This window comes from Alnus glutinosa, chromosome 9 (assembly GCF_958979055.1).
Source record: "Alnus glutinosa chromosome 9, dhAlnGlut1.1, whole genome shotgun sequence".
Classification (NCBI taxonomy): domain Eukaryota; kingdom Viridiplantae; phylum Streptophyta; class Magnoliopsida; order Fagales; family Betulaceae; genus Alnus; species Alnus glutinosa.
In genome coordinates this window covers 25975869-25994107 of record NC_084894.1, presented here as the reverse complement: position 1 = coordinate 25994107, position 18239 = coordinate 25975869, and the positions used below count along the sequence as shown (strand labels likewise).

At 34.3% G+C, this 18239-nt stretch overlaps 1 protein-coding gene across 1 annotated transcript; it reads right to left on the bottom strand.

Moving 5' to 3' along the window:
- Positions 1 to 2231: 2231 nt before the first annotated feature.
- Positions 2232 to 3189, bottom strand: LOC133877920 (disease resistance protein RPV1-like). The gene has a single exon (XM_062316377.1). It carries the CDS (start codon positions 3057 to 3059, stop codon positions 2550 to 2552), a length of 510 nt encoding a protein of 169 aa, XP_062172361.1. The 5' UTR covers positions 3060 to 3189; the 3' UTR covers positions 2232 to 2549.
- Between the last annotated feature and the right edge of the window lie 15050 nt (positions 3190 to 18239).

Here is an 18239-nt window from a genome sequence, read left to right as displayed (position 1 = left end):
TTGTTGTATTCAGTTCACTTTTATGAAGTTCCTTTTAAATCCTTTATGGTATCAGAGCCATGAGTCTTACGACAATGGCTACACCTCCAACATTTCACACGTGGTTTTGATCAAACTTGATCGAACTAACTATGGCTTGCCTGGTTTTTACCGTTCTTGAAGAGCCATGACCTCCTTGGTTTTGTCGATGGAACAAAACCTTGCACACATGAATATGGTAATGAAGGTGTAGTAGTTTGCATGAAAAGTTTAGAGAGAAGATGGAGGCTTGTTCCTCCTCACTTAGCCTCACATATTTTATTATATAGGTTGAAAAATATTAGAATGATTAAAATACCTATATACTCTAAACCCTAACATACTCTAATAATTACCGTCAAGCACGAACAGCTTGAAGCACACAATACAAAGACAAATTTATAAAAAAAACATGAACAAGAAAATGCGCTAAACCAAACATTAGGGATATAAATAAATCAGTCCGTTCGACAACCCGCTCGATTTAGCCCGATCCGAACTCGAACTCGATACCGTAGAAATTCGCTCATTACTGTAGAAACCCGTTCAATTAGTAAGTGATACATACCCGACTTACTTGACAAAACTTGATAGGGGCTCACGAGCTTAGCTCATTAAAAGTTCTACCGGATTGGTTGCCCGACTCGTTACTCCGACTCGTTAATTCGTTCATATCTCTCGTGTGTGTGAAGTTTAAGCTTGATGCAAATGGCTAAAATATCTTCCGCTTTATATGATTATCAAGTAAATAAAAAGTTATTTTATATATCAATCCTTACATCTCCTACTACTGGTGGGGTAACAGCTAGTTGCTCCGTCAGGTTTTCGCCCATTGCGGAAAATTCCCCACTGCTGCCAAATGTCTCTTCTATTACGAAGACCACCGGGTCGCGAAGCTTATCCAGGAGATTTTTTTATTTGCATTCACGACTTTTGGAAAGTGTGTGTGTGTGTGTGTGTGTGTGTATTACTAAAAATGATTTATATAAATTTAAGCATGTATATTAGTAATTAAGTAATATATGTTAGATATGTTACTTAATATTTATATGTGTGTGTATTAGTTAACATACTAACGAGTTAGTTCATAAACTAACATATTTTCTAGCGAATTAACATATACTAAGTAAATGTAATTAACTATATGTTATTCAATATTTCTTTATATATATATACACACTAAATACGCATATAGTATACTAGCTACGTAAATAGAGTGTTACATATTAATTATAATATTTTGATAATAGTATTTAGTATGTTAAACTAACATATTAAGTTATTAATAGTTAGTATATAAAAATATAACAATGTTTAATAGTTAGTGTATATATATAAACGCATATATCACATCACACATGGTTAACAATAGTTATATATTATACTTATATTATAGTTAGTTATATAGAATATATTAGACTTACTACTTGCTCACATTATATATATATATATATATATATATATATATATATATATATATATATATATATATATATATATATATATATATATCCATTATAAATAAAGGTCGTAATACTGTTTTATCAATCTTAGTGAATGAAAATATATGGGCTTTCTTCATTGAGGATGCAGGCCACTAATACACTGTTTTATCAATCTAAGTCAATGTAAAAGTATAATTATGCACTATCATATGTTTTTTTGTCTTCTTTGAAATTTTTATTTGATAGGGGTTACTGTGTATTAATTGCACATGACCTGTCTTCCATCGGATTTAACAAAAAATTCTAACAACAAGAGATTAAGTAAAGTGAAAACGCTAAGTAATTTGAGATCAATTGCAACTTTTTAAAGTTTTAAAAACATTGTAATTAAATTGGGTGATAATTGGTGGGGCTAAGTGTAGTTCCTATTTTAAATTTTAACATATCCCAGATCGTGGAATCAATGTCTCCTTTTGAAACCCCAAAGGGGGTATTAGATTACATTTTACACGTGTTTAATTTTATATAGCCACGTGATTTTTTCTGTTAGTTAGATATTCTGTTAGAATGTATCTTACAATGCAAGTCTTGTAACTTAGTATATATATACTGCAAGTAATGTACAGTTGATAAGTTTTTGATCAATAAAATCAGAGAATCCTTTCTTCTCTCAAAGTTTTCTCTCGCACGCTTCATACTTTCTCTCTGATTTGTTCTTCAATAACAGAAATCTGATAGGGGGAGGGAAAAGAATGCGGGTAAGAGTACCGCAAATTCAATTTGAGCTCATAACCTCAACGAGACCTATGTTATCTCTGGGCTTCTTGTTAGACTGCAATCTATACGCTTTGTTTATAAATATAATGTTATGTGTTTGTGACATTGGCTTGAGCTCTTATTTTAGTTCTATAACTTCTTCCTGTACACACATAATATGATTGGTTACTTCGCTCTAATTGATACGTATTAGCTAACTAGTGCATGATAGATAAATTTACTTGGCATACGAGAAAAGAAGTATGACATAAATATCTCATTTTTGCAGTCAAAATCAGAAAATTCTCAGCGGAAGAAGAAAGAAAATTGTCACCTGTCCTGTAAATGCCATCCGGATACATCGGCCACTTCTCTCAAAGCATCTATCCATCTTTGCACCCTCTGTCTGTTCTCCTTGAAACGTTCAAAGGCCTTCTCAAAACTCCCCCTCCCAGCTTGGCGTACGTCAGATGGATTCACACCGTAGAAAACAGGCAAAACTGTGAGCCTCGTCTGTTTCATGCACTCAACAATCTTTGCAAGTTCATCTAAGCACCACGTCGACGACGCATAGTTTCTTGAGAGAATGGTGACGGCAAACCTCGATTCTTCTATGGCTTTCAGGAGCTCTGGCCGAATGGATTTTCCTCTATCAAGTTCTTCGTCGTCCCTAAAGGTCTTAATTCCTTTCCGATCCAAAGCAGCGTACAGATGGTCCGCAAAGTTGTTGCGGGTGTCTTTGCCTCTAAAACTGAGAAAAACATCATATTCGTACTTCGGTCGAGGCAAAGAAGAAGAAGAAGATGTTTCAGTACTGGTTATGGAAGCCATAGGAAACATACTAAGCTCGGACTAGTGCTATAAATATCTATGCAAGTAAATCCGATCCCCGCTTTCGTCCCCTCCCTCCTTCCCCCTTCCCTGTTATTGCTCCAAAAAAAATCCACGCTTTGGGCGTCGTGGAAAACTGGTCGAAATTGCATTTCACAAGCCTTCTCTTAACTTTTTGACTTTTGTCTCACCTGTAGCATTTTCCGCGTAGTAGCCAAGTAATTAATTTTGAGAATACTAAAGCTTTTTTAGCGTTATTTAGAACGACGTAGATGTAATAAAAAAAATTAAAAATTATATTTATATTATTTAAAAAGAAATAAATATATATTTTTTATTAAATTTTTATGTCTTTTAGATGAATACCAAAAAAAGTAGAAAATAAAAACAAACATTTTTCATTAACTTTTGTCTCACTTGTAGCATTTTTCATTAGGCTTGTTTAGGAACGGCAATAAAAATTTTTTCCTCCCTTTTCACTTATCTCAAAAATAATTAACTTTAAAACATTCTAATTTTATATTATATCAATAATTTTTTTTTAAATAAAAAATTTTACTACAAAACAAATTTTTTTTTTATCTTTTTATAAAATTTTTTTTTCTTTATATTACATGCTTATAACTCTCGCAACCGATCCCCTTTTTCTTACCAAATAAGGCCATGAAAAAGTTTTCCAATCACTTTACTTCATGGGTCATCATGTTTATGACTTTTGTCTCTCACCTGTGGGGTAGCTTTCTTGGAGAAGTTTTCGTAACACTTTCAATAGTTGTCAGCTACTTCACGTGAAGCATTTGACGCCTGTATTTCGTAGAATCTTTAGAGATCTAACGTGGGTCATATGTAATTATTTCAATAATTGTACGGTTAATTCTTGAGAATTCCTAATTTTTATAAGGGAGTAGTACAAGAGGGATGATACACACACAACTCCCATTCAACTCTCACATAATCCCTACTTATATGTGTAGAACCCATATGAATTAGGTGAAGATTGTAAGGCAAGCATTTCTCATGTTGCAAATGGTAAGGCCCTACACATTTACTGTATGCTCACCCTTTCACATATAGTAGAGCATATATATATATATATATATATATAAATGTGTAATGAATATGTAAAAATATATTTTTAGCATTTTTCATTTGTTTATCATAGAGTGATATGTAATTTACATCGATCAAAGACTAATAATATAATTTTTTTATTTAAAAAAAAATAAAAGAAAAAAGAAAAAAGAAAAAGACTTACATGGATTAAATAACAGGTCTCTTTTAATTTCTAATACGTTCACATTTGTCATAGTTTTTCAACTATTTACATTTAATTCTAACTTTTTATAAAAAAGATAGAGTTAAATTTAAAACCGTTTTATTTAGATCTATTTGACACACTTCTTTTATTTAGATCTACTTGTCAACTTCCTATCATTTTTAATACTCATTCCGTATTCTCTACGATCAGGCCATATGTACTTTAATTTTGTTTCTTCGCTTTGATTGTATTTACAACTGTTAGCAAATCACCCTTCAAGATAAATCCCACATCATCTCAAGATTTTATTTTTGTAACCAATATTTTTCTTTTAAACGGTATAAGAATTATTAGCTATACAACATGGACCGAAATTGATTTGTTGAATAATAATGATATAAATTTATGAGATAAATATAAAATCAGTCAATGTGATTAATATCTAGGTCCTCCCTGACCTCCCATTACAATGCTCATTTGTCTTGTATATAAATTGTCTCAATAAAAAATAAAGAATAAGCACAAAAGCACATGTCAGTTTTATCCATTTGCACCTACTCAAATCTCCTAAAGAGGATTAATGCTTATAAAGTCATTCATTTCTTTATTGTACGTTTCCTTTGTACATATCCATGGCATTCCTTTTCAACCCAATTGCCAACTTGTTGAAATTGTAGATATATTTTGAGCATATATATATATATTTGGACAGATTTTGAGCATTTTTATTAGCTACATTACTAGAAAGTACAAAAAGAAAATCATTTCTAATAACCTCAGTAAAATACTAATTTTTGTTTGATGAAAACTCTTTCCACACAAAAATATAAAATGATAAATAATAAAATATCTCTTTTCTTATTTCTTTTTCACAACCCCAAAAGGCAAAGTTCATTTTTATTTCTTTTGCTCTGACGATTTTCTGCTTCATCGCACATGACTTTTTTAGCGTAGAAGCACTTCACGTGAAGCATTTAATGCAGTAATAAATAAATAGTTGGGGGCAGGTGGAATTGAAAACGTGGGCCTCTTCCGCACATGAATTTCAGCGTTTTGTCATTTTTGTTGCCACCTATTTCACGTGATGCATTTAACTCCTGTATTTCGAAGAATCTTTACAGATCCAACGTGGGTCATATGTAATTATTTCAATAGTTAGAGTATTCACTTCAGCTTTCTTAGAGGAAAGTTGTTTCTTAAAATTTAAAAAAATTTCAAAAAAAATCATAAAACTTATTCCATAGCAGTTTTCTTCCGTTGATTTTTGAGGTAATTATATAATTTTTATATAACAAAAAGTAATTTGTAATATATGTCAATTTCAAGAACCAATATACAATTTTTTTTTAAAAAAAAAAAGAAAAAAGAAAAAAAAGACTTACTTCTATTAAATAACTGGTCTCTTTTCTAGAACGTTTACATTTGTCATAATTTTTTCAACTATTCACGTTTAATTCTAACCTTTTATAAGAAAGATAGGTAATAGAGTTAATTCTAAAACCGATTTATTTAGATTTATTTATCGCACTTTTTTTAAATAAATTGATGTAATTGGTTTTAAGTTATTATTATTTTTTCAATAAAAAATCATTTGAAATACACTACATTAACCGTCCTAAAATATATATTATAAATTAGTATGAAGACTAAAATTAATTTATTAGGTAATCCGAGTATTATAGTTGTGGCCTTTGTTTACTTGGGTTAAAATCAGCAGTTAATTTTTTTATTATATTTAATCATTGTATCAACTAAATACAAGTACAAAAAAATTATGTATTTTAAATCAGTATATATTTTTAAATATATATATATATAAGTGTTAAATGAAAGTTTTGAGCTTACGACCCAAAATTCATTTTTACCTACCCAATGTATTTCTTTTATAAGATTTCCCATTTAACTGTTTGGGCACACGTTTCAATCCAATCCTGAGATTGGATATGGCGCTCATTCTATTGTCGTGGGGTTGGATTCTCTGTAATTACTAATGGGCTTACGGGCTGGTTATGAGGTTCTTGTGGGCTGTAAAACCCTGTCGGCTCAATTCTCAACATACATCAACAAAATTCCATATTAATTGGTTCATATAAAGAATAAATTTCTTTTTCTAGGTTTTACAAATAAAGGTAATTAAGTCTATTAATCTATAAGATATTTAAATATAAACAATAATCTTTTCTTCTTCTTTTTTTGTTTTTTGAAAATTTTATTAATCTTCATTGATATCGATAAAACTAGAGCCAAAAGCTCTAAAAATTTGAAATTTTTGGAACTTCATACATACAATTTGGAATTTTTGGATACAACTTCACAATTCATGACTTGTTTTATTGTCCCTCTTTATATATGATATCCCTGTCATCTTCCTATCATTTTAAATACTTATTATGTATTCTCAATGATCTGGCCATATCTACTCCAAATTTTTTTTTTTCGTTGCTTTGATTGTATTTACAACTGACAGCAAATCACCCTCTAAGATAAAGCCCACGTCATCTCAAGATTTTATTCTTGCAATCAATAATCTCTAGAATATTTTTCTTTTAGACAGTATAAGAATTATTAGCTATACAACAGTCAACATGGACCGAAATTGATTTACTGAATAGTAATGATATAAATTTAAGAAATAAATACAAAATTAGTCTATGTGGTTAGTCTAAAGTACAAATCACTCATTATTGTATAAAAAATAATTTAGAAATTATCGGGGGTAGGTCAAAGTAACAATTTAGTCCCTATAGTCAAATTTCGTCAAAACAATTGATATATTTCTTTAGTGTGCCATATCAACACTAGTAGCATGATGAGACATATCACTTTTAATAATATATATATATATATATATATATATATATATATATATTAAAAATGAATAAATACAAAATGAGTCCATATGGTTGGCCTAAATTATAAATTATTTCATACGGTATAAATAATAATTCAAATGTCCTCAGGGTGGGCCATACTAACAATTTAGTCCTTGAAGTCAAATTCTGTAAAAAGCAACTGACGGATTTCGTTAGTTTGCCATGTTAGCATTAATAAAATGATAACTCGTGTCACTTTTGATTAAAAAAAATATATTAATATATTAAAAATACAAATATAGGGTTTGATTGGGCCAAGTGTTTATTGGGCTTTCACAAAAGCTTTCTTACCCATTTCTTGGAGGCCAATTTGGTTTAAGTGATATTAAAAAAAAAAAAAAAAAAATTATAGTGCAGTTATTTTTTTTAACGCTTTAGATTTAATTTCAAGTTTTTAATAAGAAAGAGAGAGTGGAGTTAAATCTCAACTATTGCACGGACCTAAGTCAAATCCGTTTGAGGTAATTCTTAGGTGAAATTCTTAAAATTTTAATAATTATTTTTAATTGCATAATGTAATGTAATAAATAACCGGTCATGTCTCCTTTAAAGTGAAATAGAGAATTTATTTTTCTATCAAGATTTTTTTTTCTTTCTTTTTTTGCCTCTAACTATACATAATGCCACATCATTTAAAATTTAAATAATTTAAATTTATGAATTCTAATCTAAACCATAAAATAAATCTCCTCAATTTCACTTTGATTCACTTTAATTAGTCAGCGATTTTTTCTTATTTTGTTAACTTGAAACTATTGATTTCTACTTACTTTCCAAACAAATAGAATCCACAATTCTATTTGGAAGACTAAAGATCTGAACGGACGTTTGTATGAGAAACCATAAGAGATCAATATTGCTTTCCTTTAATATTATAAAAATCTTTTCAAATCTGAAAGACTGGTTGGCGTGAATGAATAATCAACTTCTGAGGAAATTTACAAAGGACGGAGCTAGTCGTTTACGTCTTTATCTTTGCCTTACCTCATATGCAGTCGTTGAAGTGTGACAGAATTTCAGCCTATTAGTTTATACAATGTTTTGTACAAATTAATTTCTAAGGTGCATGCTTGTGTACGGACTAAAGAAAATTCTGCCTACTATTATATCCAAGGATTAAAGTGCTTTTGTTTCAAGAAGATTAATTAAAGATAACATTCTAGTTGTTTATGAATCACTCCACGCAATGGAATCCCAATTGCAGAGGAAGAAGGGCTACATAGCGATTAAACTTGACATGAGTAAAGTGTATGACAGTGGAATGGGATTTCTTGGAGGCAATAATGAAAAAAATGGGATTCGCAAAGAGATGGGTGGGGCTAATTATGGCATGTGTCTGATCAGTAAGCTACTTTGTGTTGATCAACGGCCAACCTCATGGGAAAATTATCCCGACCAAAGTAATTAGGCAATGTGATCTTATTTTTCCCATATCTTTTTATTTTATGTGCTGAAGGCTTGAGTTCATTGATTCAAAGGGCAGAAGAAAATAGTGGGAAGATAGAAAACGCGTACTTTCAAGGGAATGAAGGAGAGAATCTGGATAGATTAATGGGTGGATGCAAAAATTTATTTCACAAGCCGGGAAAGAGATTCTTATTATGGAGGTTCTTTAAGTAATTCCAACATACAGTATGAATGTGTTTCAATTGCCTAAAGGGTTATGCAATGAAATTAATTCAGCTATCACGTGTTCATCATTTTGGCTTCCAGATGATAAATTTTTAAAACATTTTAAGTTCAAGTGTATTTACAGGTTTTATCCTTGTTTTTTGAACTTGAAACTATTGATTCTTACAACATTCCAAACAAATAGAACACACAATTCAGAAAAACAGGGCATTTTGACAAAACAAGCACAGAAAAAGACCTACCCAAAATCTTGGTTTCATTTTCAAAACAAACCAATCTCGAACACCTTGTTGAAGACGCGGGCTGCGGCACGCAGCACGGAGTAGCGACGGTTGAGGGGCTTGGCGACCTTCTTTGTGTAGAATGAGAGAGCAGAGAGGAGCTTGTGCTTGTGAGCGGAGAGAACGATAGATAGAAATGAAAAGGCATGCACAAAATATTGACAAGATAGAGAATGGACGAATAAAAAAGTCTCTTTTTTGCTTTTTTGTGAAGCACTTTAGCACTCAACAAAATTTCGGGCTACTTTAGCATTCACATTGTGCCAAACACATTGTGCCAAATTAGCTTTAGCACGATGTGAATGCTCTAAGACAAAAATCAAACAGTATGAGAAAATCTTCCTAACACGAGGTTGACAAAAACACTACAGCTAATGCATCTAAAATAGACTGAGATATGCAATTCAAACAAGAGAATAGTTGCTCTAAGTTTTATGTGGCTTGAATCCAGTGAGATTAGGTTTAGCACAAGCTTGACATGAGACAAAATTCTGTGTAGACTAATTTAGATCATCCTTCAATAGAATAATTAATCTGCTATCTATTATATAAAAAATGACCAAAAATATAAAATAAAACACAAACAGAGAGAATAATGCCAGTAAATTGTTCCGAAATATTCAAAAATAGACGTAATTTTAAGATGCATTTTAAACATGCTTGCCTCAAGAGACCAGAATTACTTGCATTTTGGACACTACTAGCTTAAATTAGAGAAAAACTTTGTTCACGAGTTTGGTGGTATTTTGTGTTCATTTTTCTTGTTTTGATTGATGCAGAGTGGTATAACTGAGGTTTGAGAGTGTGTATGTGGTGTTGGGCGTGAAATTTGGCTACTTATGGAAGTTTCCATGTGGTAAATATAGCGGGTGAATATTTGGATGAGCATTGAGAAACAAAAATATGGGAATATTAAAACCCTATGCTGCTTCAGCAAATGGCTGAAATTGTTATAGAAGGATTTGGCTTGCCTCCGGTGATTAAATACCTAGAGATCTCCCATAGTTCAAATAAACGGTGAAGATTGTAAGAATGGGGAAGAAATCATGACAATGGTAAGGGCTAAAATTTGTCTTGCAATCTTCATCGTTTACTTGAGCCATGGGAGATCACCAGAGGCAAGCCAAATCCGTTATAGAATTGAAGTTTATGCTACTTGTGCACTCTTTAGTTAACCCAAATCTTCTATAGAAGTGATCGTTAATGGGTTGTTGTAGCTCAAGATAGATTACGTTTGAATATTTATTACTGTCTATGCATGAGACAATGCAGTCATGGATGGTGGTTCATCCTAGCTGTTGTTAAGAGTTCCACATTGCCAAGGTATGCCTGGGTTGTGAGCTTTATAAGCCTTGAACAAACCTCTTCCCTTGAGGTGCCTTTTGAGAATGAGTAAGGCTCAAGTGACTTCAATATGGTATCAGAGCCACAAGCCCTTGGACAATGTTGGGCCTTTCCTCCCAATGTTGAACACGTGTTTGGCCAAAAGATGCCACACGTGAAGGGGCGTGTTAAGAGTCCCACATTGCCAATGTATGCCTGGGTTGTGAGCTTTATAAGCCTTGAGCAAACCTCTTCCATTGAGGTGCCTTTTGGGAATGAGTAAGGCTCAAGTGACTTCAATATGGTATCAAAAGAGGCCAAAGTTGCCCAAATTGTTTTTGCCCTTCGTTGGCCCATTACTTGTATTTGGCCTTTGTGGTATTGTTTCAAACCCAAGCTCATTTCAGCCCATAGTTGGCTCTTATCTTGGCCCATAGATGGCTTCACATTTCTTTTAGCATTTGAGGTATTCTTTAAAAACCTATGCCTATTGCAGCCCATAGTTGGCTTATTTTCTTTGGCCCATAGATGACCTATTATGTGTTTAGCCTTTGAGGTACTACCTGAAACCTCGCTACCAAGGCTCATTTAGCCCACAGTTGGCTTGAAGAAGAAAAATAAGAAGATGAAGAAGAAGAAGAAGAAGAAAACTATTCTCCAAATTGGGTCATATCTGACCCAACATTAAAAAAAAAAAAAAAAAAAAAAAAAAAAAAAAAAAAAAAAAAAAAAAAAAAAAATTTATTCAAACTCAAGATTTCAGAATCTTCCACCTTGAGTTTGCAGGTATAAAAGTCCATGGGCCTTACTCACTCTCAAAAGACGCCTTAGGAAAGGGGGACACTTAACACGTCCCCTCACGTGTGGCACTATTGTCTGAACACGTATATTGCATCAAAGTAACAGCGGGAGGGAAGACCCAATTCTCTCTCTAAGATGCTTTAAGAGAGGAGGGGTGTCCATGGCTTATAAAGTCTATAAGACAATGATCTCTTACCAATGTGGGACACTTTAACATACCATGTAAAAGTCCATGGGCCTTTCTCACTCTCAAAAGACGCCTTAAGGGAAGAGGTTTGCTCAAGGCTTATAAAGCTCACAACCCAGGCATACCTTAGCAATATGATACTCTTAACAGCTGTATATTAGTAGTGTAACCAAGGAAGTTCCTTTTGCTGTTTCATATAAGATCGAGTTACAAGCTCTGGTTGAGGCAGATGAGAACTCGGATGCAACGGGGTGATGGTGCCAAGAATCTTCCGACCACCTTATTCCTTATTAAGCAAGGACCGATCTAATTCCAATCGCGCTAATCCTGAAGGGGTTGCCAGCCTGCCTAAACCAGCAACCGTGTTATTTTGCTGCTGCAATGTTGTCATATTTCAGGCTGGTTTTGGTAAATTTTCTGTGCATGATTTTTGTATTAATTTGCACATTAATCTAATATAATTGTATCTATTGGATCTTCTACCTTGTTGTGCATTCAGAATGTTGGTTCAACTCTCCTCCCTTCTCAGAATATTGTTTTTCAATAGGTATCCTCCTTTTGCAGGCTATTGCTCTACTATGGAATTTTGTGGTTCTTATCTATGGTTCTTTCTGTAGCTTGTTGGGCAATATGAAGGTTGTAGGAAAGTTCTCATTTACATTATGTGTTGTCATGGCTTCTAGATGGAAGAGATGTCTAGATTAATATGAACTAATAGAGTGGATTACATTAGGTCAGCATGGATACCATGGGGATGATAATAACAAAGGTTTATCTGTGAAAGCTCTTTAGGGTTATGAGGGGAATGAGGAAATGGAGGTCAGGTAATGGAAAGAACATTTCAATTCATAGCAAAGAAAGTGCCAGAAAACAATAACAAAAATTCAACTATCATAAAGATCCATGGAATGAAATCCAATACATAATAAGAGCATTCACATCCGGCTAATCAAAGTTTAGCTAAATTTTAGTTAAAAATTTAATTGAATTTTTTTTTTTCTTTTAGCTATCAATTTTTCAATACACTATTCATGTCACTCTATTTTAGCTATCTATTTAAATATATTTTCTTTATTTTTTCCTTCCAATAATCATATTTTTGATTTTTTTTTTCTTAACGGTCACATTTTTAAAACCTTTTTATTTTCTTAATGGTCATTTGTCCTGCTAATTGAAGAACAATAATTTTTATGATCTATTTAATAGCAAAAATGACAGAGGAAGGATAATAGAATTTAGAAATGTTGTACTTGCACAGGGTTGGTGTGGAGTGACAAACCCTCCACCTCAAGCACAGAACCAAAAAGTTAAGCTAGGGCTGCATCAAGCCAGAATATGAAGCCAGAAGAAGAGGAGGAGAAGAAATTAATCAACCACTAATAACATCAACTTAAAACAACAATATCAGCATTACCTAAACTTTGAAGCCACAAGAATCCAAAAGGTAAACAAAAAGGCCCTCAGCATCATTCCTTAACAATGTCTTGTTGACATGGTTAGGTTGACAAGAAGGCAAACAATTTTACAGCCCCCTGGCTTAATGCTTTTGCAAATAACATATCAAGTTCCATAGTTTTTGTAGAATTAAAAAGTTGAATGCATCCCCAAACAACTAAGCTCAGTGAATTAATCAGGTGAAACTTCCATCTGCTACAGGGAAATGTCTAGCAATCCTCATACAGAAAAACACATATAGACAGACAGAAGAACCAGCAAACAACCTTTGGTATAATATCAATGTCAAATGAAGACCAACTCTTACACTGTCAAGATTTAAATGGAAAATTCTAAAGCCAAAAGAGCTCGTGTTTTAGTTGTCATAATACATATATACTGCAATTGAAAAGGAACAGATATTTGTGATGGAAGGCTGACCCCAAGGTATCAATTTTAAACTAGGATTTTTTATAAGAGAAAAGAAAAATGAAATAGGAAAATTACAGGGGCAAAGAGCATAAGATCTTCGACAAGAAGAAAGCAAGAGAAATCATAAAGCTAACTTAGAAATTCCTACTCTTATACAGCATCTATTTATCTTATAAGATTTCTTCATAAACTGAATCCCAGTTGCTGCTAAACAGATGCACTTTTGATTCTCACGCTAAATCGATTCTAAATGCACAAATAAAACGCACAAAGAATAGTGAACTTGAAACTATTGATTTCTACTACTTTCTGAACAAATAGAATGCACAATTCAGAAAAACAAGAGCATTTTGACAAAACACCGCACAGAGAAAGACCTACCCCAAAATCCTCTCAGCCAATCCCAAGCACAAAATCAGCATAAAACTCTAAAATCTTAGTTTCATTTCCAATCTCTATTCACATAATATAACATAGGGAGAGAGAACAAACCATCTCAAACTCCCCGTTGAAGTCGCGGGAGCCGCTGGCGGCAGTGTAGGTGACAGGGCTGAGGCGGCGTGACACGGAGTAGTGGCAGTCGAGGGGTTCAGCAGCCTTCTTTGTGTTGAGACTTGAGAGAGTACGGAGAGAGAATTGAAAAGGCAACAAAATATTGACAGGACAGAGAATGGACGAATAAAAAAGGCCGTCTTTTGATTTTTTTTTATTTTTTTATTTTTTATTTTTTTGAACAAGTGGTATCATCATTACTGAAACATACGCCCAAATGGCAATATAAACAAAGAACAGAACAAAGAACCACGGCATCACAAGCTGATCTACAACCATCAGAGCCCGAAGGCCATAGGAGTGATTAGGGAAGAAGATTCTCTAACCACAAAGCTAGAAAACTAGCTTAGAGCAGCTACCATTACGGTAAGCTGTGAAACATAGACAAGAATGTACACCAAACAAATAGAAAAAACTCCGGAAACCAGAAACCGTAAGAAACCGCCGCCGGAGACAACACATGTAGAACACGAACCATCTCCGGGAACCTCTCTTGCACCAGACGACCTTCATGGAGTCCAAATAGTCACCGTCCAAGGCCGGAGAAGCAGACGGTGACTCTCACACGCAAGACCATGGAAAAGAAACCCCGGCGCGTGTTGGTCACGCGCCGAACAGGAGCGCACCACACGGACTCGCCGAATGACCACCATGACCAAGAAAGGCCGGCGACCGCAACAGAAAGATCCTTGTCGATGAAATCCCAGCCGAGTTTTGTAGATCTAGCTTTGGCAACACCTCAGCCGAAACCACTAACACCCGCCGTTTGTCACGGATCTGAACCAGAAAATCTTCTATTTGCTCCAACAAACAACAACAAAACAAAGGAAAAACAACAAACAAACACCACCGGATCAAACACCGGGTGAACAAAACCTCCACTTGCAACAAGCCAGGAGGACAAAAACCCCACTAGCCGAAGGCTAAGGGGAGGAACAGCGCCGGGAGGGGGAGGTGAGAGGGCCTCCCCCCCCCCCGGTGAAACGTCTCTCACAAAGAAAACTCGCTCGCTCTAGAAACTTCAGAGAGAGAGAGAGAGAGAGAGAGAGAAAGAATGGGGATTTTTTGAATCCTTTAATTGTTGTTTCAACCGTGTTTTGCTTTGTTGTTGAATAGTTTACACCCGACAAAAATTCTGGGTACTTTAGAGAGCCGGATGTAGCACTTTTTTTGACATATTTTGCTACAGGACAAAAACACTATAGCTAAAGCAAATGAAATTGACTAAGATATGCAATTCAAACAAGAGAGGAGTTGCCCAAAGTTTTATATGGCTTGAATCCCGTGAGATTAGGAGCTTGTTTGGCAAAGATCTGTACATAATAGAACATAATAAAATAATGGGTTGTTAATTTTGGAATTAGTAAAAAGTGATGATGAGATATAAAAATTTTAAAAAATGTATAGAAAAGTGAAAAAGTTTTAGATTGTAGTGAATAAAAAATTATTGATGTGATATAAAAAGTGAAAAAGTAGGAATGCTTTGATGTTGATTGGTGGTGAAAAATATAAAAAAATGAAAGAAAAAAAAAACGCATGAACAGTGTTGTATTGTTTTGTATTCTATCAAACAAGGCCTAGGTTTAGCACAAGCTTGCCATAAAACGAAATTTTGTGTAGCTAATTTATATCATAACATCCTTCAATAGAATAATTTAGCTGCTATCTGTAATATAAAAAATGAAAAAAAAAAAATAACAAACAGATAGAGTAATGCCCAGTAAACTGTTCTGAAATATTCAATCAATGTAGCAAAATGGAGTCCTTGTTTGAGTCTACATCGCAGTCATCCATTTATTTTCTTGATTCCACAATAACGGCTAACAATAGAGAATTTCAACACAGTACATTTATCATCGATCATTCAAATCAAATTAAATCATTCTAGAACTCTTTTGCCTTTGTCTTTAATCCTGTGATCAACGGATCCTCTGAGTCTTTTAGGGTCAGCGTCCTCACTGGAGCTGCCAGTTCTACTGGGGCAATTTGCTTATTTCTTTGTCTATGATCAACCGTCAAATGATGAACGAGACCCCAACTATCAGACAATGAGGCAATACAGTGCCTTATTGCTTCCTTAAACTCTACCTCATCATGCCAGTATACAAGACGGAGCCCACAATTCTGCACTGTCAAGCTTGGGCTGCTGCTGAAAATTGAAGCCATAATGCAACTGCATTGATTCAACCAATCTGGAAGTGACCTCCGTGGAATATAGGATAGCCACATGAACCCACCTAGATGTAACAACTTGACATCTCCTCTAGTGGAGCAATAGACATGGGGGTGGTTTTATACTATCAATGTTGGTTGCCAAACAACAAATAAGATAATGAGAAGCAAGAATTATATACAGAGCATCGATCATATTTGTAGCTGATTCTTGCTCCATCCAGTCACTATCATTATACAAATTTGGAGGTAGCTGGATAGTCACAGAAGGCCCCCTACTTTGATGTTTGAACCACTCCGGAATGTCAGTGTGAGGTAAAACAATATCAGTTACATGGCATGGATAAAAGCCCTAAAAGATAGAATTTGGTTTTGAGGGAGGGAGGGAGGAAAAGCCCCGAAAGATAGAATTTGGTTTTGGATGAGGGAGGGAGGGAGGGAGCTGATTACCTGAAAGTATTTTTAAACCAAAAAGAATACATTGGAATCTGAATCTCTTGAAGCCCTTCCAGCAGTTAAGAATTGAACCCTCCTACATTTGTCCAGAAAAAAGATATTTTATCAGCTAACATTAGACGATTCAATAATGATGTATGCATTTAGGTTTACCTTTGCAATGAGGTACATAGATCAAAAGGAACAGACTGTTCTCCTTTTAAGGGATTGCACTCAATGGATACAGCCTCAGGAACATCGCTCAGCAGCCCATTTGCTTGATCTTCAAGACTTCGGAAATAACCTTGATGGTATTTATCCGGACTCCTTAATATGCACTCTGCTATTGTTTGGACAAGCCTTTTCAAGTGTTGCTGCATTAGTACTCTGATTCCACACATTTCAACCTCCACACCAGGGCTAAAGCTTCCAAATGCAGCTCAAATGCAACTCTGTTGATTCAACTTATCAGTGAAAAACACACGTGGTACATGAAATAGCAAAAGTCTATGTGACTCAACAAAGATGTCTCTGGAGAGGGAGAAGACCATAAAATATTCGAGATCATGATCATCTGTACCCAAAAGACCAAAGAAGTTGTGAGAAATTGTTGAATGCAGATTATCACAGGAAGCAGTGGGCTAATCATCGAATACCGAGCATATAGAGCAAATCTCATCCATCTCTTATTATCATATAAATTGGAGGCAGATGGCTGTTAACTGCGACCTTCCTACCATGATCTCTGAACCATAACGGTGATTCACTTAACGGAAAAAATATATTTGTACATGGTTTACCTGTAAAATATAGAGGTATGGTGTTGAGAGAGAGAGAGACCTCATAGCATTTCTCAAAAGCAATGACTGAAGATCTGTTTTCAAACGGATGGGCGCCGAGTCACTTTTGCAGCGTTGGTCCTCAACAGATTTCTTCAAAGAGAAATGTTACATGTACTTTCAAATGCTTACTACTTAAAATATCATATCCAGATTAACCCATCCAAAATCCAATGGTGATTCGCATCATGGAGTAAAATATTTGAGAATAGGTCAATTAGATTCTCAGTTGATAATGGAAGTCCTTTTAAGGCAGTCCCATTCAAACAAAGTCCCGACAAAGATTTTATATTTCCCCAATTTTTGGAAACCTCATGATCTTCAAAAGACTAGAAATAATCACACTGCCAAGGGTATCCATGTTAATCTTGGAAAGCTAGTAAGAGATTTGCAATCTGTAAACTCCAGTAATGTAAGTCGTTTGAGAACTCCAATGGATGGGTAGACCTCAAATAAGCTCACACAACCTTGAAAAATCAGCTTCTCAAAATTTGGGGCTCCAGTCAAGTCCGGAGTCTTGATCAACTTCCGAGAGTCACTAAGGTCAAGGATTTTTAACTTGGGTAAACTCTATGATAAAACAATAAACATATGGAAAAACATTTAAGCACTCATCAACTTAATTTGAAAAGGAAAAAAACAACACACATGCATAAGTGAAGATCTTACCTTTTTTCCCATCCATATTTGTTCAATGCGGCTGTAAGGCATATGGAGTTCAACGAGATTATCAGGTGAGAAAGTCAATGGCAAAGTCTTTAAAGGATATCCTTGCCAATCAATGGCTCGCAAATTGTTAGAAAGATTACTAAGACCTTGAGAAAGGTGCACATTACGGATTTTGGGCAATCTTAAGTTCTTCATCTTCGGGAAGGCTTTAGCATTCAAGTGTAATTCTTCCTGTGCAAAAGAGTTTAAGACTATGCCTTCAACTCTTTTTGTTCCCTAGTAACCAAGAAGAAAGAATTGG